The sequence below is a fragment of the Nylanderia fulva genome, unplaced genomic scaffold (genome assembly GCF_048542155.1).
Source record: "Nylanderia fulva isolate GAGA-0341 unplaced genomic scaffold, ASM4854215v1 Scaffold15, whole genome shotgun sequence".
In the NCBI taxonomy this organism is placed as follows: Eukaryota; Metazoa; Arthropoda; class Insecta; order Hymenoptera; family Formicidae; genus Nylanderia; species Nylanderia fulva.
The window spans coordinates 4,000,595-4,022,011 of NW_028189730.1; the positions used below are offsets into that span (position 1 = coordinate 4,000,595).

General features: G+C 34.5%; 1 protein-coding gene across 1 annotated transcript in view; it reads right to left on the bottom strand.

Moving 5' to 3' along the window:
• Positions 1-21,417, bottom strand: part of NLG-4 (neuroligin 4) — a 309,809-nt gene that overhangs the window by 75,272 nt on the left and 213,120 nt on the right. The window contains exon 9 of the mRNA XM_029310718.2: positions 5,727-5,881. Coding sequence (XP_029166551.1) covers positions 5,727-5,881 — 155 coding nt within the window. The remainder of the gene's footprint in view (positions 1-5,726; positions 5,882-21,417) is intronic.

Here is a 21,417-nt window from a genome sequence, read left to right on the forward strand (position 1 = left end):
GAAGATGAAACGGCTTCAAGAATTTGTGAAATAACACTTTAGGATTAGATATTATTTTTTTGAATGGAGAATAGTTATTCATAACTAATTTCATTTCATAACTAAAAAATTATTTTTAGTTATGAAATGATTGTTAAAAAAACCAGTTGGCTGATTTTTCAGTGAAACGTCAGATGGCGGAGCAAAATGTGAGTATATCACTGATTTTTAACTGTGTAGCATTTTCACTGATTCCATTTAATTTTTCTGTTAATGAATAGCTATCCCGAACAATTTAAATATTAAAAATGTAATAAATAAAAAATGCTTTGATACACAAATACAAATTTAATGCGCAATAATATTGTTATAAAACATTTTTATTTAAATTCGAATGGCTTTTATATTTTAACATCAGTAGCATATACTTAAAAATCTTAAAACTATGTCGAAATTTTTCTCTATCTCAAAATAAAATACAAAGATCCTTTATATTCCAAAAAACCTCCAAAAATATAGTGGAAAAAATATTTGATATCCAGCAACTGCTATAAAAAAATGTCGCAGTGTCAAAAATACGAAGTTGGTACCCATACATGAAAAAGTGAAAAATTATGCATTGACAGAAGGATTAAGAAAGCAGCTCAGAAGAGTAAGAAGAGAGAAATAGTATAAATTATAGGTAATGCTACTTTAAGTATAAGTCTCTTATGCACGGGATTTTGCATCAGGATCTCTTCCACATCGATAACCACGTATTCATCCGAAAGGAAGCGACGTGTCGCAGTTGAGCATTTCTAGGAATTTGTCGACATCCGTCTCGCGACTTAGCCCCTTTCCACCTCCGCGACTAACTACGAACTAAACTGCAAACTCCGAGACGTCACGTATTAGCCAATCGGATCGGTCGATGGTGTCAACGCGCGTCTCCGCCGCACGGCACATGTATAATACACAATGCGAGTAATTTTGCGAGGTAGGGTTCAGAGACACACGGTCACGTACACACACAGGAATTACGTGAGACAAACTACGTTGTTCTGTGCGTGATCGCGCACAGGATGTGCTCGCGCATGTTGACGTCTGTACGGGGAATGTCCTGGCAAGGTGTTATGCCAGTAGCATGACGGGAAATTCTGAATCAATACGTTGGAATTCCGACAATCAACGTCGCGGACCGGGGCGTTAACATAACGGGGACTCAAGGAGTGCCGTTACGTTACAAAGGATTATATGATTAGCGACTTCCAACTTCGAGATAACAGCTTTACCGTAACGCTATTTAGCTGTACAGAGAGAAAACGTTTCGCTAAACAGCATTTCGTTGCTAAACTATCATCATCATGTGTATACAGGTTGTCGAATAAAACTTTTATCCCGTGGATCAATATAATGTCGTCCCTCGTGTATTTTTATTTTTGAATACGCCGAAACAATTTTTTCTCGATGTAAAAGAAGTATATATATTGTTAATTATTTAAAAAACAACAATTTTTATAAATACTTGCTAATAATTTTTTATAAAAAATGTATTTCTGCTAATAATTATTAGCAAAAATAAATTCCCCATTTGATCAGCATTTTTATAAATTAGAAATATTTGATATCAGCCCTTAAAGAATTTCTTTCTTAAGAGGATGCTGCCGTAGTTCTGTTTTACCGACTATAAGTTAGGTTAGGTTTACTTTTTATTGAATATACAGATTGAAAAATCCTCCACAATAAAAGTACTGATAATAAGGAATGGGGAACGCTGTCCGGCAACTAATTTTTGCTGTTTTATGCCTCGACATCGATTTCGCACGCAAATATACATACATAATTAATTCAAGTACGAATCTTTTGATACAGGCTTTTAATTTCATTTTTATTACTCTGTATTATTCTTTCATGTCATCTCTATTGGGAGCGCTATATTTTGTGCACAAATAAACTACAGAACTTTTGCATTAAATAAGTATTGTTATGAGCTGATGCAAGAGTCCGATAAAAAAACTGTAATATTTTAACTTTTATCGTTTTTTTATACGAAATTACAGCGCTCCCCGTTTATTATTATGAGTACCTTCATTGTGGAGAATTTTTCAATCTGTATATTTAATAAAAAATAAACCTAAATTAAAGTCGGTAAAACAGAACTACGGCTTAAAGAATTTCTTTCTTAAAATTAGACCACTTTTTTGACGTTTATAAATAGGTGTTCTAAAAAAATAAGTGAAAAATTCTTAAATATAATCCTCTGATTCTTTCGCTTTAAATTAACACGTTAATAAAATCATTGCAAAATTATCATACGCAAAAAAAAAAAAAAATCAAAATGAGACATCCCGTACGACACTTGTTAGCCTTGCTCGCGTATAAAAAAAAGCGCCCCGAGTAAATTTCCGATAAAAATCTTCACCACGTGCTCCAGCAGCGAAGCGTACATAACATATATGCGCCAACCCCGTATATAGAATACCTAGTTCTCCTGTTTCCGAACACACACCACGTGCGTGTCGATACACATTGTGTTCCGGATCCGTCCTCCCACCCTCTGGGGAGGTTAAGCCACGTGTGGAAGAGGGGTCTACCGCGAAACTACGAAGTTATTGGCGACATATGCGAAAGTTCGTTTAACCCCTTCGTCCTTTCGATGAATATGCAAGAGCCCGCGCCGAAACGAGCCGACGATGTTTCCCGATGCTCGTCGTCGATGCTCCGAGCGGACGTGAAATACGCTTCGAACGATGCATCGCCGGATACAAGGGTAAAAGGAGAGGGAGAGAATCGATATTCCAGGTCCCTCTTTTGCGTGCGAATCGGGGTCTAGTTCGGGGGGATGGATGTGATATACGCCGTATACACGTTACCGCGAAACGATCGTACTTTATTGACCTCCGTCAGTGTTTACTCGCTGCAAGAAATGCCTCGCAACAAATATATATACGTATTATTCGATCTTTTTACGATTGCTGCTAGCTCTCCCGGTTGCTGTTTCGCAGTTTATCACTTAAATTACGTAATTAATGCTGATTTAATACGGGATCTTACATCGATTATGATACTAAAATGGAGCATATAGACCTCTTTAATTTTTTCACGATGGCAAAACACTTTTTAAAAGTTAAAATAAAAGAAATTTTGAAGAATACAGTTTTACTGCTAGCTGCTCCGATCGTGTGTGCGCGTTTAAAAAAGAACGAAGAGAAACTGTCTAGTCTGAAACTCAGTTGGAAGATAGTCAAAGACACTAAGTCTCTGATAATCCCAAAGTATTATTTCCATTCTGAGGAGAACGTAATCTTGTTTCCTCATGAAAGAATGTTCCGCGTGGCAGACACGTTCCATTTTCTTTGGTCTCCGAAGAGATCGCAACGTGGCTCTCGAGCGAGGACGAGGCCTCTCTTGGAGAATTTTTACTGCTCAAAATATATTTCTCACACCTTCATCGATATTCCATTCGCGGCCTCGAGGGGGTCACGTGCACGCACGCACACTACATACATACATATATATATATATATATATATATACACGAATATGGGCGCGTAAATACACGAGAACTGGCTCGATCCTCGATGGCGTCGCTGTATAATAACTATATTTTGAGGCGCGTTCCCCTGTGCGCAGGACCAACTTGTCCAATAACGCCGAGTTTTCCTGAATAATCCTAAATAAGCCTTCTTTTTTACGGGAATAACCTGTTCTGATTTTCCCTCAAACTTTAAAATATTTATATGGCTAAAAATATTAATATATTATATATGTATATATATATATTTATATATGTATATATATATTAAAAATATTAATATATTATATACATATATATATATATATATATATTAATATATTATATATATTATATATTTGTGCAAATCAACTTATTGTTAGTTAATTGAGAAATATGGAACAATTTTATATTATATTCGAGATTAAGAAATTGTAGAATATTCATAAATTTTACGTTTTTGATAATTTAATAATTGAATTGAAAATAATGTGCACCCCACTAATGCATTGTATTCTAAAAATTATTGATGTGTTTCTGGAAATGTATAAATTTGGAAGAATGTTGCATCTTTATTTCTAAATCTAAACAAGATCATGAAAAATTAATAAAATAACTTTGGAAATTTCTAAGATTGTTAAAATTTCTAAAATTAAAAAATGTAGAATATAACAAAATTTGAGTTGCCGGTTATTAATCTCATAATTAATATCTTTTTCTTATAAAACAAGCTTCTAAGACATGAAATTTTACGGAATATTGAATATCTACAGCTCCGCGAAGCACAAAGACTTCAAAGTTCTCGAGCATCAAAACTTAATTCAAAACTCAATAAGATCTCAATAACTAAACGCTAATTTGCACGGAGCATAAGTTTGCAAAGCTTTGCAGCGTATCGGTTTTCTCTAATTTATTTATCGATCCCTCTGTTGCAATAAACAGCCCAGGAATGCGGAACACGTTTATTTTGCAATAACATATGGTCAATAAAAATAGAATTTCGGCAAACAAACGCGCTATTGATCGCAAACGCTGGGGAATTTATGTTTGTGCTTATGAATATTTCATGTCTATTTTTTAAATATTTACCGGCGTGGTTTTTTCATGGTATCACTAATAGGCACCATACGCGCGTATATGCGCGTGTTTGTCAAGGTGAAATATTTGTAGATCCTGATATTGCGCAAAAATGTAATACTAAAATCGTCATAAACGGCAACAAAATATTTTGAACGCGCGGGAATATATTTTTTCCACTTTTTTTTTTTATTTTACGCGAACGCTTCATCCAATTTTTCCTCCATCTCCAATTAAGAAATATATATATCGTATATCGTATAATTAGTAATATAATATTCCATTAATTACCCTGTGTACCTATATATATATATATATTTCTCTACAAAATATTAAATATTAAATATACTACAACATTTAATGATCTTCAAAACATTTATGATGCTTAGCTACGTAGGAGCTTATTAAACACAAGATGGAGAGTACATACAAAAAACCTTAACAAATACGGTGTAGCGTATAATATTATAAATGTATCTGCACAACGTCTGCATAATAAACTCTCTCTCTCCTTCATTCTGTATTCCGCCATCATTTTGAAGATATTAGTCACGTTTCGTGCGAAATAATTTCAATTTTTGCTACTTGTCCGCTGGTTTTACATAACTAGGATTCAAGACAGAGGGCAAAAAGCTCCGATTAGCGTGAGCAAAAATATTTTAACTCTAATCTACAGAAGGACGTCGCTTTTCACATCTCTATACTATATATGATCGTCTCTTACGCGTCTCCTCTCTCTCTCTCTTTTTTCACATCTCTCTTTCGGCCAGGCGGAGCTTTCTGCGCGCTCATGAATATGGAAAATTAGACGCTTTTCGATGCTCTTTTTTCGACCGCAAATTGATTCCGCAAGTGGTGCGTGCAGAGTGCGACGGCCAAACCGAAAGAAAAAGGGCGGATTTCGAGAAAAAAAGTGCAATTCGCACGAGTGGAAATTAAAATTCGCTTTCGGGACGAGTATAAGTTACAAGAGAAAAAAAAAAGGATGGGAGAAAAAAAGCGCAAGCGCCGCGTTTCGTGTCCCGAATAAAGTCGCGTATATCTATTCGCGATATTACGTTATTAAAAATCTTTGCATTTTCGTGTCCTCTGTCTTTCGCGACTATATTAAAATCCAAGAGTTTTCTCCCCCTCGATATCGGAAATTGATTGAGAATTTTGTATATAACTTACTTACCCAGTTTTCACAAAGTTCGCGAAATACTGCATGATACTTTCCGAGAGTGCCACTTCCAGTCTCGTGTAGTTTTTCGGAAAATGGCCAAATCCTTCTACCCACAATGGCGCCCCGAAGACGAATGGAAGTTCCTCGCCGTGCACCGAGCCCATTTTCTGTAAACAGAGCAAAGAAAGTAGGATTAAAACATATTTTTTAATTTTTTGTAACGTAATAACTTAAAAAAAAAATACAAAAGGATCAGTTTTTGGTGTAAAAATTTTTTTTAAAAATCTGTAGAAAAATTTTTGAGACATTTTGTAGAAAAATGAGATCGTCGCAAATCGCGATAAGGATGATAAGAATAGATGGGGAAATTTAATGTTAATTGCGGAGAGGACGCGCAAAACCGTATTAAAATTAATTGCGATAGATTACGCAGTTGATAGATAAAAATGGATGACGTTTTAAGAAAAATTTTTTACACCAAAAAATTTGTAGAAGAATTTTTGAAAAATTAAAAAAAAAAATGAGATCGTCGAAAATTCCAATAAGGATGATAAAGATAGATGGGGAAACTTAATGTTAATTGCGAAAGGGAGGGCGCGCAAAACCGTATGTGTTGAAATTAATCGCGATAGATTACGCAGCCAATAGATAAAAATGGATGACGTTTTTCACCTGGTCCGCTTTAATTGCGCGGGGAGCCGACTATAAATCAGAAATACCGCTTAATATCAGCCGGGGGATTTAGAGACGACGTCGTCGTCGTCGTCAGCGCGAGCTTATCCGCAAGCTCGATCATCGCGGACACGTCAGATGCGATTCAATTTCTCCGGCGAATTACGTTCTAACTGAAACGTTCTAGCTGACGTTTGACCCTCGGTTCAAAAGACGGATAAAGTATTTGCGGATGAACACGTAATCTATGGGTCTTTTCAGTTATTAGCCCTTCTGTCATTGAACGGTTTTCCCAAGCTACTTTAAATGTGTCCTTTGTTAAAAGGGTCTTTGTATTCCCCTCCTAAAATATAAGAGAAAAATTGTTCGATACCCAGTGGCTGTAATAAAAAAAATTATCACAATGTGTCAAAAACATGCACCGAAAAAAATTGTATTTTTTTTATCTTAAGTATAAGCCAAATATTTTTATAATATATCCTTCACTAAAATGGATTCTCTTAATTTAAGAGAAAAATTTTCGAAAGATATTCTTTTTGCATATTTTTAACATTGTGTATCATTGAAATTATTAATCGTGATAACACATAAATAACAGTCTTACAAATGAACATTTATTATTTATTACATATACATTTATATTTAAAATATCCATATAATTGAATATTTTTTATTTGACATAATTAAATACATATTTTTACTCTTATTATATTATTATTTTTAATATCAATTGACAAACTTATAAATTTAAATAATTTTATTTTACTAATTTATTTTTAATTTATTAATTTAATGCGAAACTAAAGTTGCGAAAAAAAATTAAAAATATATTCTTAATTTAAGAAGATATTCCAAAAAACATTATATAAAAGCTAGGGAATATCTTTATTCATTAAGAATATCTGTTAAGAGGATTTATAAAGTATGTATTTTAAGAAAACAATTTTTTCAATGTGCACCCATATATTGATAAAAAATTTGATGAAAGATTGTCAGAAGGCTTAAGATAAATTTTAATATCTTGTTTAGATCTTCCTATCAGCTCAGGATCGTATAGATATGGAAATAACACTGCGATACAAATCGTCGTGCTCGAAATGCGAGCTTACAGGATATCTCTCCAGTTATTATAGACTCGTGGATTTTGGATTCTACGAATTTCGGAGGTGTACCAGGAGACTCTCCGGAATCGATCTGAGGCACAAGTCCGCGAGGAAGCTATCTGTTCCAGCAAGCACACTGAAATGGAATCGGTGATTCTAAGGCGATTACGTACGTACACGTCCGTGCCGAATGGCGCACGAAAGGGCATTTGCCAAGTAGACGAGCTTAGTTCCGAATCGGTACTGGTTAAGATGCTGCCTGCTCTATCAATAGGGCAAGAGAGAGAGAGAGAGAGAGAGAGAGAGAGAGAGAGAGAGAGAGAGAGAGAGAGAGAGAGAGGAGAGAGAGAGAGAGAGAGAGAGAGAGAGAGAGAGAGAGAGTGAGAGCGGAAACGATAGCAGACAGATAGAGCGAAAGAAAGGAAACAGTGTTTATTTCTTACAGGCAAAATGCATTTTTGGCAAGGAATTCGGTCTCTATCCTATATGACACTCTATATAACGTGAATCATATATAAAAGTAAGATATAAAAATGATATATAAAAATAATAAATATATATAATATAAAATAAAGATTATATATGTAAAGAAGATAGAAATATAAAATAGTCAGTGTTTGTTGTTATCTAAATAAAATTAAAGAGATAATCAGCTAGATAAATTTTTGTTGTTGTGATCTTATTTTTATGCAGATAATAAAAATATTAATTATCTATATCTGTATCTTATTGTAAGATAAATTTACATCTCATCTTCATCTAGCTAATTTTTAAATCATCTAAGCACAAGACTGAAAATAGTAAAATAATAAGTAAAATAACAATAGGAATATATCAAATAATATTAAAAAAAAGATAAATAGAAATTAATAAAATAATGTCTATAAAATTATAAATAAAATAACAATAGGAATATATAAAGTAATATTTAAAAAAAAAAATAAAAAAGAGATAAAAATTAATAAGGTCCAAGAATAATAAACTTAAAATAATATTAAAAATCCGGGAAGCGCAATATAAAGTAGTGAGATAATAAATAAAATAACAATAGGAATGTGTGTAATATTAAAAAAGCTGAAAAGAAAAGAGAGAGAGAGAGAAAACTGGAGAGGAGGGATGAAATATGATACACAAGAGCCGAAATCCAAAATGTCCGTGTTGCGTATACATCACTGTCGGAACGAATCCGGAGCTTTATCGAAGTTGTTTCACCAACTAGATTCCGTCATTGTCGAGAGCGTCGGCTAACCGGCAATATACGACTGCTACCGATACCATTAATTTCATTAAGGTGCATCCCGGTAAGCTCCTGGTGCGATTCGCCCGGAGGGTGATTGATGCGTCGCGATCCGAGAACGGAATTCGATCGTCTTTATCTTGATCAATTTGTGATCCTCCCCATATAAGTTGTGACTCTTCTCTTTCGGTTATATAAGAATATATATATACAGGGTGTAACTAAACAAAGGTATACGAAGCACATCATCGGATGCAGGATAACAAACTAAATCGAAAAGTCCTGAGCCATTTTTTAATCTGAACTTTATTAGGCCTTAGTATGTCTACCAAGGCGGGGCCTATGCTGTTTTTCGTTGTAGCCACGCGCTAATTGGCACACTTTAACAATTTATAGCATCCTAATAACCATATAAATAATATAAGTGACATAATCACCCTATACATTGTTCAAGTGTGCCAATTAGCGCGTGGCTACAACAGAAAACAGCGTAGGCCCCGCCTTAGTAGACCTTAGTACGCCTACTAAGGCGGGGCCTACGTTGTTTTCCGTTGTAGCCACGCGCTAATTGGCACACTTTAACAATTTATAGCATCATAATAACCATATAAATAATATAAGTGACATAATCACCCTATAAATTGTTCAAGTGTGCCAATTAGCGCGTGGCTACAACAGAAAACAACGTAGGCCCCGCCTTAATAGGCCTTAGTACGCCTACTAAGGCGGGGCCTACGCTGTTTTCCGTTGTAGCCACGCGCTAATTGGCACACTTGAACAATTTATATCGTGAAAAATAAAGCTCAGATTAAAAAATGGCTGAGGACTTTTCAATTTAGTTTGTCGTCTTGTATCCGATAATGTGCTTCGTATACCTTTATTTAGTTACACCCTGTATACGTATAGAGCTTTGCCGCCGCCGCACACGACAAGATTGATCAGCGAGAGATCGTCTGAGATATCGGATTATCGGAATATTCGATCGATCGATCGGATGACGATTGATGAGCCGCGTGTGAGACTCCGATTATCCGACGATCATTTGTTGAGCCCCGAGGAATAAACGGCCCGATCTTTCGCTCTTTGAGAATGGATTTTCAGCGATTTGTCCGGCGTTCCTTTCGCTCGGCGTGGCATAATAAATCGACGCCGATGACCTCTCGCGTTCGCGAAAAGTCCGAAAATTGGCGCGGGTGTGAAATTAAAACGAAAAAAAGGAAGAGGGCAAAAGCGACGATGCAAGGATGAAAGAGAGAATGGCGCGCGTTCACGTCGCGCTTTCAACGCTTTTTGGCAGCGGGTCTCGCGACCGCCCCGTAACTTTTAGTTTTTATTCTGCAGTTCTTTTTTCGTTCCAATTTCACTCCCCTTTTCGGTCCCCGGAGGTGCCCGTCCGTATGCGCGCGCGCTCGGCTACCATAAAGTCGACTTCCGGCGTGTCTGGCATCGACAATCGCAGTCGCGGAGTGCAACGGCCGGACAATTTCACGGTTTAACGCCACAAATGGAAGACAAGTCGTCCTATCGCGCCGGGTCGTCGTCGACGACGAAATTCGTTTTGACCGCTTTTGTCTTGATTATCCCGTCGAAAATCCAATCGGATCGTCTATATTCTAAAACCTTGCGAAGATTGAAGAATTATCTGTTCCAGGTAGCAACAGCAATTATTATGACACCGTAAATGTAGTAGGATTTCTTCATTCATATTATAAATAAGATTTGTTTTAGAAAGGCTGTTATGATGAAATTGTCTTCCGGGAAATGCAAGAAATATGTCTACATATAAAAAAAATTATAATAAATATATCAATTTTTTATATCTTTCTCTTTAAAATGAGTAATATAATAATTCAAGTCACTTATTATATCTTAAGTTTTTCTTATATAATATTTATAAGAGTTAAGACGCTTCATGAAAAATCTCTTTTATTTCTTACGTTCAGTATTTATTTAAATGTGATTTTTTCCATCTATTGATAATTCTGGAAAAAATTCAGGAATTTAATTTCGAAGATTAAATTCCCGCCGAACGCTTTTGATTTGTATTCTTTTACGAGAAACAAAACAATTTCGATCATTCGTTTTTCTCTGATTCAATCGACCGGTCCTTTATAAATTCTGTTACATGCGTTTTTTCGATGCTCGCAGATTATTTAGAAACGGTCGTTGAAAATTTTCTCGCGGAGAACAATAATCGTATCAAAAGTGATCTCGCGCAGATGAAGTCGCGTTTATTTTCCGCGAGTAAAAGTGCCCCGAAGAGGAAGATGCGCGCGGCAGTAAAGAACAATAACGCTAACTATGTTTGAGATATACTGAGCAGAATCGTAAAAAAAATACGGCTAATAAAATCGTTGATGTTTGAACTAAATTCATATAGCCAGATATTGTTCTATCAGTAAGAACAGTTTTTTTTTTCAATAGCATTCAAATCACATAAAAAGATGTTCAAGTGTATTCCTAAAATTCAGATACTATAATTTTAGCTCTTTGAAGAGAGATTATCTCAATAAATTATTTTAAGGAGAAATTTGATTTTCATTCAGTAGCTTGAGCCAGTTGATAGCGATTCTTCATCAATTTTCGCGAAATTAAAAATATATAGATAGCAATAAAAGAAGTCGAAATCACGAAATATTATTATTTATAATATAAAGAATGTAAAGAAATTTTAAGATAAAGATGTTAAAAAATTCTGATCTTAAATCATAAAATAAAAAATTGTATTATTTATAATATAAAGAATGTAAAGAAATTCTAAGATAAAAATTCCGATCTTAAATTACGAAACAAAAAATCTTATTATTTATAATATAAAGAATGTAAAGAAATTCAAAGATAAAGACAAAAAATCCCGATCTTAAATTATGAAATAAAAGGGTAGCGTATGTGGAGAAGAGCTATACCTACTTATAGCAGTTACACTTTAGAGGCCGCGGAAAATTTTTTTCGAACGTGCGTCTTTGCAGTTTCACGAATACAAAGAACTATCGTCTCTCGTTCAATGCTGTCTCCTGACTTTTAAGATATTATTCCTGCTCCCAGGTCCTTCACGGATGGAGAGGAGGAACTGCAGGCATTGTCGATGCAGGGGTGAGCTTTGAGTTCTGCTGATCCGTTACTGTTAGAACTCGGCAGCTGAAATGTAACCGGAGAAAAACGGAGGAAAAACAATTCCGAGCGCGACAAAGAGAAAGAGGCGTGTGAGATCGGTTAAATGTCGAACGAGAGGAAATGCCGGGGCGCACTCTGTGCTTCTCTGTTATTAAAACTTCGCGTTTCCGCTCGTATGTAACGTTAACGACTCTTCGAAAGCGCGCCTTTTTCCTCCCTCTTCTTACGATTAATCGACCAGGATGGGGATTCCGACATAAATCTTACACAAACGCGAGATATTTTAACATTATAATATATTGTATATAATACACTCCTCAAAATAATTAAGGGATTTAAAAATTTTAAGTAGTTGTAATTATATTTTGAAAAATGATAATTCAAATTTTAATCTCTACTTTCGAAAGCTCACAGCTTTTTTCGTTTCCTTTAATTCTGGTATTTTTACATAGAAAAAACGACGAACCTATATTTTAACATTCTAATATATTGTATAATACACTCCTCAAAATAATTAAGGGATTTAAAAAATTGTCCAAAAAATAGGCAAATTTTAAATAGCTGTAACTTTGTTTCGAAAAATAATAATTCAAGTTTTAAAAGAGTTTTAAAGCTTGAAATCTCTACTTTCGAAAGCTCACAGCTTTTTTCATTTCCCGAAACGTTGTAAATTAATTAATAATAAAAGTTGTTAATTCTTGTCGGAGTTGGTCGTTTCATTGGATTTTATTTTTTTTTATTTCCTTCAATTCTGGTATTTTTACATAGAAAAAAACGACGAACCTATATTTTAACATTCTAATATATTGCATAAAACACTCCTTAAAATAATTAAGAGATTAAAAAAATTGTTCAAAAAATAGGCAAATTTTAAATAGTTATAACTTTGTTTCAAAAAATGATAATTCAAATTTTAAAAAAATTTTAAAGCTTGAAATCTCTACTTTCGAAAGCTTACAGCTTTTTTATTTCCCTCAATTCTGCTATTTTTACATAGAAAAAACTGCAAACCTACTAAAATGGAAAATTTTTTTCTCACTTTGTAAACATGTTGCACACAAGATTAAAAAAAAAAATTTTTACATTTTTATGTTAAAATCGGAAGATATTTTCCAAGTTTAGGGTACTAGGAGGCACAAAAATTTCAGTCGATACAATTATTTTAGTCGCTCTACGTAACCTTTTTTCAAAGTTTAATCAAAAAGGAGAAAACTCGCAAATTTTGTCGTCATTTTCATCTATTTGTAAAAAGTTTACGAGTTAAAAAGAATTCAGTCTCTATATCATACTATAGAGGAAAGATTTAACTTTAAGAATATATTCCTAAAATTGAAATACGATAGTTTTTAACGGAGTTATGAACGATCAAAATAAAAATTACATTTTCTCTTTAATTTACGATAACTTGATAAGAAAAGATCGAAATTTAAATTTTAAAAAACGATTTTGCAGGGAAAACTTCAGGCTTTAATGCGAAAAAGTCAAACACTTTTTCCTATCTTGTTGTGCATGCGACACGTCTACAAAGTGAGAAGAAAATTTTCTATTTCGTTCAGTTCGTCGGTTTTTCTATATAACAATACCAAAATGAAAGAAAGCGAAAAAAGCTGTGAGCTTTTGAAACTAGAGATTTCAAGCTTTAAAACCCTTTTTTAAAATTTAAGTTATCATTTTTCGAAACAAAGTTACAGCTATTTAAAATTTGCTTATTTTTTGTACAATTTTTTTGATCCCTAATTATTTTGAGGAGTGTATTTATGTAAATTATTACGTATAATTTTCATCACTCTGTATTTTTTACAACATATTTTCTTCTTAACACATTAATATTTATTTTATTTAATTTTTTGCATTTCTTTTTTTGGCGGGTTTTAACATTTTTCTCCTCTTTCTCGTCTGTTCCGTTAGTTTTCTTATTACTTACTAGAAAAGCTAAGACACGCGAGATTCCTTTTTATCGTCGCTCAAACGTTCGTCCGGCATCACCATTGCGCGAAACATCTTTGCGCTTCTTCCTGTTACGCAGGATCGCGGGTCGGGTAAAAGTGTCATTCGCTATATAATCCGACGAGTTCTCGTAGACGCGCAAGAAACGCGCCGTTAATGTCTGGCTCCGGAGAAGAGCAGCTCCCGGGCGCGCACACATTACGGCGCTTTTGTAACAACGTCGAGCTTAACAGCTACGAAACGACGTCAACGACGATGAGAGACTGTGTCTCTCTCTCTCGTTGAATGACTTTGCGCGTCTCTCCTCGCCACCTCTTAACCAACGTGTCGTTTGACGATTAGGTTACGGCGACTAACGAATTCATGACCTTTCTAATGCGCTTTCCACAAGTTTCTGATTCCGCATGAATGTTTTACGATAAAGATATCTCCGATCTTATCTAAATTCCCATGGGTGTGAAGCACATTTGTTCCTTTTAAGGTCATTCAATCTCTTTCCTTTTGTGCTTTGCTTTATTTATTATTTCATACATGTGATTTCATTATTTGTATTACACGTGTAGGCAATGTGGCACTTTCGGTGCATGTTTTCTGTGCAGAAAGCGGCCGATTTCCCCAGCCGCCATCTAGCGGCGACGCGGTGAGTGAATAAGCCGGTTTCAAAGCCATTATCTACGGCTGAGCCGCGTTAAAAGTCATTGTATACGGCTCAAGCCGTAGGAAATGTATTGAAACCGGTTATTCCCCCACCGTGCCGCGGCAAGATGGCGGCGTGCGATCGGCCGCCTCGCGCACAGAAAACGCGCCGAAACAGCCACTTTGCCTGCACTTGCAATACAAAATAGTATGTGTATCAAGTGCGGATTGACAATTGTTCACTCGTGTGGGGTGGTTTTGGCACTCGTGACCAATTGTCAACTTTCCGCACTTGATACACAATATACTATTGTGATCAGTGTCGTGCTTAGATGATTTAGAAATTAGCTAGATAAAAATGGGATAAAAATAATATTATTTATTTATTATGTTTTGAACAATTTTCCCAGACGAGAGAAAAGAATAACATTTCAGTGCACAATTAATCTGATTTATTTACAAATTGTAATCAAGATTTTTCTTCTTAAGATCGTACCTAAACCTGGTCGAAATCTTTATGCAAATGAAGGCTTGTTTGGACACTTGTTACAAGCTTCTTGCCTGAAACGGCTTGCTGGTATTCGCCAGTATAAACCGGTCGTAAGCGATAACACGGGGAGGAGGAGATTTTGATTTTGGTAATACCAGAGGTAGAGAAAGAGAGGGCATGAAATTCTACGATGTAATCTCGTTGACGCGATTGGACCACCGCCTTTTCGCTTTACTCTCGCACCCCAACTCCTCCGCTCTTGGGATAGCGACAGGATCACGGCGGCATTCCTGACGTTCCGCGGATGCCGGCAAATTTCAATTCGTGCCTCGGTTTAACCGCGTCGTAGAAAACGACGATATGAAGCGCCATCGCCAAAGTAAAACGCCGCCCATTTCGCGATGGAAAATAGCCGATTGTCAGAATATTCTATCGCGAATTAATTTCTAGGAATCATCCAATATCGTTCTACTTTTGCGCGCGAAAGGCGGGAAAGGGCAATCCTCTCTAATTCCTCGATTATTTTCAATTCAAGTGTGTACACTAGAAAATAAATTTCATCGAGAAGACTATGTCGATATTAAAATAAAAATCGAACGCAAAATAAAGGCGCAAATGAAAAACTTGTAAATAATTTTAGGTATCATTTATTGGTTTAAAATTAATAAACGTTAATATTTAAATTTTTATTAAAAAAAACATTTTAAATAAATTAGAATTAAGGATTAAATTTGAAATATAAAAAAATAAATTTAACAATTAAAAAATAAATATAGATATTTAGGCAATTTAATATAATTTTTTTAATTTTTCAAATATATTGTATCATCTTTAGTCATTGCTTAAACAGAAGTAGAAAAAATATAAAAAATATAAAAAGTGAAAATTAATTCATGTAATTAATTTATTTAGATCTTATGTTTATTAGACTTTTAATTATTTATTTATAAATTATTTCACATATATCCAGCTATCTCTTTAAGAATTTAATTAATACTCTTACATTTGTTTTTTTACGCGGAACAAAATAATTGTATCCAGAAATATATTCATTTGCGAGAACGCTTTATTTATTGAATGCGACTGACTTAAATAGCGCAGCTAGCAACGTGCAAAGTATCTGAAGCGCATAGTAATAAGATCTCTTTCTTGAAATTATATGGAAAACACTCGGCTAATTTGCTTCAGCGTGGCAATACGCTTTAACAACGTAATTATAAAAAAAAGAAGAAAAACAAAATGCGAAAGAAGAGCAGCGCTAATCAAAACGAACAGAGAACTATTGTATGTTTTTGTTACATAGACCACGTCAATTTGCATCAAATAATTTTAATTAATACATTTATAATAAAAAATGTGTTCTCCAGCTATATATTAAAAATTATCTTTTAATTAAATTAAATCATTATTTACATAAAAAAAGTTCATTTTAAATTTTGAATAAGAATGACAAAAAGTTGTTTTTTTTTTTTTGCGACAAGCGAAATAATGATGTAGCACAAAAGAAACAGATTTAAAATTGAGAGAATTAATTAATCCACTGTTAGTGCCACACGATTTACGATTTACATATTTACGAGCGAGATTGAAGAGTACACGGACTGCAATCAAATGCTGAGAAACAATGAGATCTAGCGGTATACGGACATTCCGGCCGCTAATTAGCATTCGCTCTAATTTTGATTAATTTATCATATCGTAATCTCGCGCCGGCTGACGAGGTAACGTTGCGACGGTACCCCACGCGAATAATAACGTGACAATAGCGTTTCCCCGTAATATATCACGTCCCCCTTTGGTATGCGGACAACCGTGCGCATAACTATGCGCTCCATTCGCCGTGTCAATTATTAACTGCACGCTCTCCTAATTTTCCTAAAAAAAAATGACGACTCCTTTCCGTCTCTTCTTGCGACTGTTTCGATCGAGCTGTGTCAATAAATCGCACGAGATCATTTGTTAAATAAAAATCACATTATTAAGATATTCATCGTTAAAGAAACTGAGCCTGATTTTGTACACTTGAATTTCTCTATTTGGATCTTTTTCTGTTGTATTGACAATTATAAAACAATTTTAAGAAAACTTAAGGTAATCCTTGAGAAGTCTGTGATTTCCGTCCTGTTTTATCGATAAAATGTGAGATTAGATAAACAATAAATCTATTTATTGGCTATACGGATTGTTTTTTACTTGAAATTAGAATGCCTCGCCCTTTGTTAATATTAAAGTATTCATATAATATTAATATAATATAGTATTATATAATAAAACAATTCATATAGCCAATAAATAGATTTATAACTTATCTAACCTCACATTTTGTCGATAAAACAGAAAGGAAACTTAGGTCAGCTTAGGATCCCCTTAATGTTTTTCTTTAATAATTTAATAACTTTAGTAAAATTCAAAAATAAGATGTACAATATTAAAAGAACACAAAATTTTTGTAATCAGCTTTCTATTTGCAAGAAAGCTATTGATATATACATGTATAAAAAATATTTGACACATTCAATTTCTACCAATTTTAAATATACTTGACATGTTACAAATTTATTTAAGATTGGAAAGAATATTTTATTACTTTGACAAAATATTTATTTTATTGTTAAACTATTATTTAAATATACCAAAAAATATCGAATATGCCAAGAAATAATTATTTTTTCACATAAACATTACTTTACTGTCTCAATAATATTCTTGCATTAATCGCATGATTTAATGAGCTTCGAAGAATTATCCTCGAAATCAGCACTTAAATTTTGTCACAGATACAGTCACATGATTATTTCTGTTCGAACGTGTGGATTTAAATTTAGATGGAAAAAGTTGGACCCAGCTTGCGAATTTCTCGTCGCAAAACGATCGCGGCAATTCTTAGCGAACAAGAAACGTCGATCGGCTACAAGGATCTTCTATCCCTGGGGTAAAACGGTGGGGATCACAGTCTGATGGGAATATCGTGGAGGGTATTGTTTCTATTAGCTATTATTTCCGTGTCTCGGACGTGCGATTTCGCGCGCGAGGAAGGAGATTCAAGCTAAGTAAACAAGTAGTATAAACGCACGTGTGGGCAGACGGAGCGATTCCTGTCTATTCATCAGCTAGCGGTTCGCCTCCTTTCGACCGCACATATACAATACGGTATCGCGATCCAGAATTGTGATTGTCATCTTCTACCAAAGGGAGCTTATTTTGAATACCTATTATTTAGAATGCGTCAGCAGCGAGAAGAAACGAAGAGAGAAATTTGCATCTACTTGCGCATAATCGATGAAATTTTCTTTCGTGGTTTATTGAAACATCTTATTTTCGAGGTTAAATAACTAGTACAAGTTTTGTCAGAAACCCAGAGAATTTTAAACAAAGTTTGCGTCTCTCGCCACTCGAGTAAAATCGCGGAAACAAAGCTCGCGCAAGAGTGATCCTGGAAAATAAAATAAAACATTTTCACATATATATATATATATATATATATATTTTCTCCCATCAATGGAGAGTCGATGATTTATTCGCTCCTCCCTCTCTCCACCCCAATAATTGTTGCCGACGGCAGTTTCGGACTTGCTTGTGATTGGATCCCGCGAGCGATCGCGCCTGCATTTTGCGACTAAGCTTACGAGCGCTCGTTTCAGCGCTCGTTTGCCCGTCAAAACTAGGAAGAACGAGCATGCAAATTGTCGGGCAGCCGCCATAAAACGGCGAAGCTTTTTCCGCCAAATGGCGCCATCCGTTTGAAAGCCGCGTCTATTTGGCGGCTGTTATCCGACGAGCGAGCGACCTATATCCTTCCCTTGCCTTGTCACACCCTGAGCGTTCGTCATTTAATCCTTGAGCTCTTTAAAGGGATCCTAAACGCCGTCCTGCTTTGTCGATAAAATATCATTTGTGCGCGCCCTTATCTTTTTATTGGATGAATACAATAATGAATGTTTTTCCACGGTTAAAGTACAAAGAGCAAACCTACCGATTTTATGATTAATGAATTAAAAAATTAAATTTTTTTGTTCTATTATTAATTTTTTTAAATTTTAATATTTTATAATACTTTTACAAAGTAATAAAATATATTTGCCAATCTTGAACGTAACATGTTAAATATATTTAAAATTATTATAAATTGAATGTGCTAAATATTTTTATACATGTATAGCAATAGCTTTTTTGCAAATATAAAGCTGATTACAAAAATATTTTACCAAAAGAATTTGACTAAAAAATATATCTTTTTGGATTCATTGTTAAATTCTCATTTTTGGACAAGGTTATATATTTAGAAAGTAAAAATTAAATGCATCACCTTGTTTACTTTTAACTATATACATAAATAATAATTTCATAATTCATTTTATTAATAAAAATGTACAAAATAGTAGGTTCTAATATCAGGCGCACTGTGTTTTTTTAATATTATACATCTCATTTTTAATTTTGTAAAAGATATTAGATTATTGACAAAAAACATTAATTTAAATTTTCTGAAATTATTTCTTTGATTATCAATACCTATAGATAAAATAGATAAATTTTAGTGTACGAAATTTAGGCTCAGTTTCTTTAAGAAAACACTGACCATATCTGTTTTACCGACTTTGAGTTCAACGGCTTTTCTTTTTATTGGCTATACAGATTGAAAAATCCTCCTCCACAATTAAAGTACTGATAATAATGAACGGATATTGCTGTGATTTTGTATAAGAAAACAATAAAAGTTAGAAAATTATAATTTTTTATCGACCTTTTGCATCAGCTCATAACAATACTTATTCAATGCAGAAGTTCTGCAGTTAATTTGAGCACAAAATATGGCGCTCCCAACAGAGATGAAAGAATAATGCAGAAGTAATAAAAATGAGATTAAAAGCTTGTGTCAAAAGATTCGTACTTGAATTAATTATGTATGTATATTTGCATGCGGAATCAAAGTCGAGGCATAAAACAGCAAAAATTAGTTGCAGGACAGCACTCCCCATTTATTATTATCAGTACTTTTATTGTGGAAGATTTTTTAATCTGCATATTTAATAAAAAGTAAACCTAACCTAACTTAAAGTCGGTAAAACAGAACTTCAGCATCTCCTTAACAATGAATAACTTAATAATGTGTTTTTTATTTAAAAAAAATTATCTCGTATAATTCGTTGACAGTCACAAAAAGGAACGGAAAGGAGTCGTGATTTCTTTTTTAGAAAAATTAGGACAGCGTGCAGTTAATAATTGACACGGCGAAGGATCTATTCGGCGTTTGCGAGAGAGCGACGAAGAGGAAAACGAATCCATTTGATTTAGAATAGCAAATGACAGCTACGATGAAGTACTAATTAATTCAATTGCCGGAATTATCATTTTACTTTGACGTTTCGAGACACAAAAATAATCAATATCCATTTCCAACTGAGTAGATAAAAGGACAAACGCGTTCTTTTCGCTCTGAAAAATATTATATAAGTAGAGAGTTAGCGAAACAAAATTTTCAAAGCGACAAATCCATCAATATTTTAAAAGCAAGTGAACAAAATGACTCCCAACATTAAAGTAAGACGAATAAAAATGCCTTCTCCTCTCGCATCAATTATTTCTCAACGTCGAGGAACAACGCCATTTATCCGATTTCCGATTTCACGAAGAAATCCGTCTAAGCAACAATCGCGAGACTCAACATAATGTAATAACTTTCCCCAAAATATCCGCTTTATACTGATCAGCGGCACTTAAAAATCCAACAATATTTCGAATATAAAAATCGCTAAAAACAGAAGGAGAGCATCAGGGGCAACATTATGTTAAACGTCATGTTACGCGTTTGTTAAAAGGCATCGGGAAACGGCAGCGGCCGGTAAATCATCTGGACATTTCGGGACGCCCATCGGTGAATGCAATTTTTCTAAATAGCATTCATAAATACCTGTTGCGTGAGCGTTCGCGCGAAAAGCGAATGCATAACCGGCGCGGCGTTGCATATTTTAGAGGAACAAATAATTTAATTGCGCTTTAGCGCGCGCGGATATTAAGCCGCTCCTCTTGCCCCTTCTTTGCCATCCCTCTCCTTCGTTCCTCTTCTGGTGTTGTTAACCATGCTCCACGACTACGACAGCTGACAGTCGTAAACTTCGCGATGAATATTTTATCGTGGCGATGCGTACACAATGTACCGAGCGAGCTGCACTCTAGCATCCGCCGCATGTCGCACGGATGGGAAAAAAAATCTCCGAGCCGGAAAATTCACCCATTTTCGGATCACTCGACGGAAAGAGAAATCCTAGCTTATTTTTTAATAAAATAAAATAAAATAAAATAAAGGAGCGCATTTCGACGACAGAGGACACTTTGAACTTCCGCAAGCTCTTCGAACAAAGCGTGAAGAAAAAAATTTTCAGTTTTGCATGCAATTTCAAAGATAAAGTTCTTCTTTTTATGTTACTTTTATTTTTTTTATTATTTGCACGATCTGTTAGAAAGTGGCGCAACTTGGAGCAGAAACATCGTCGAGGAAGAACC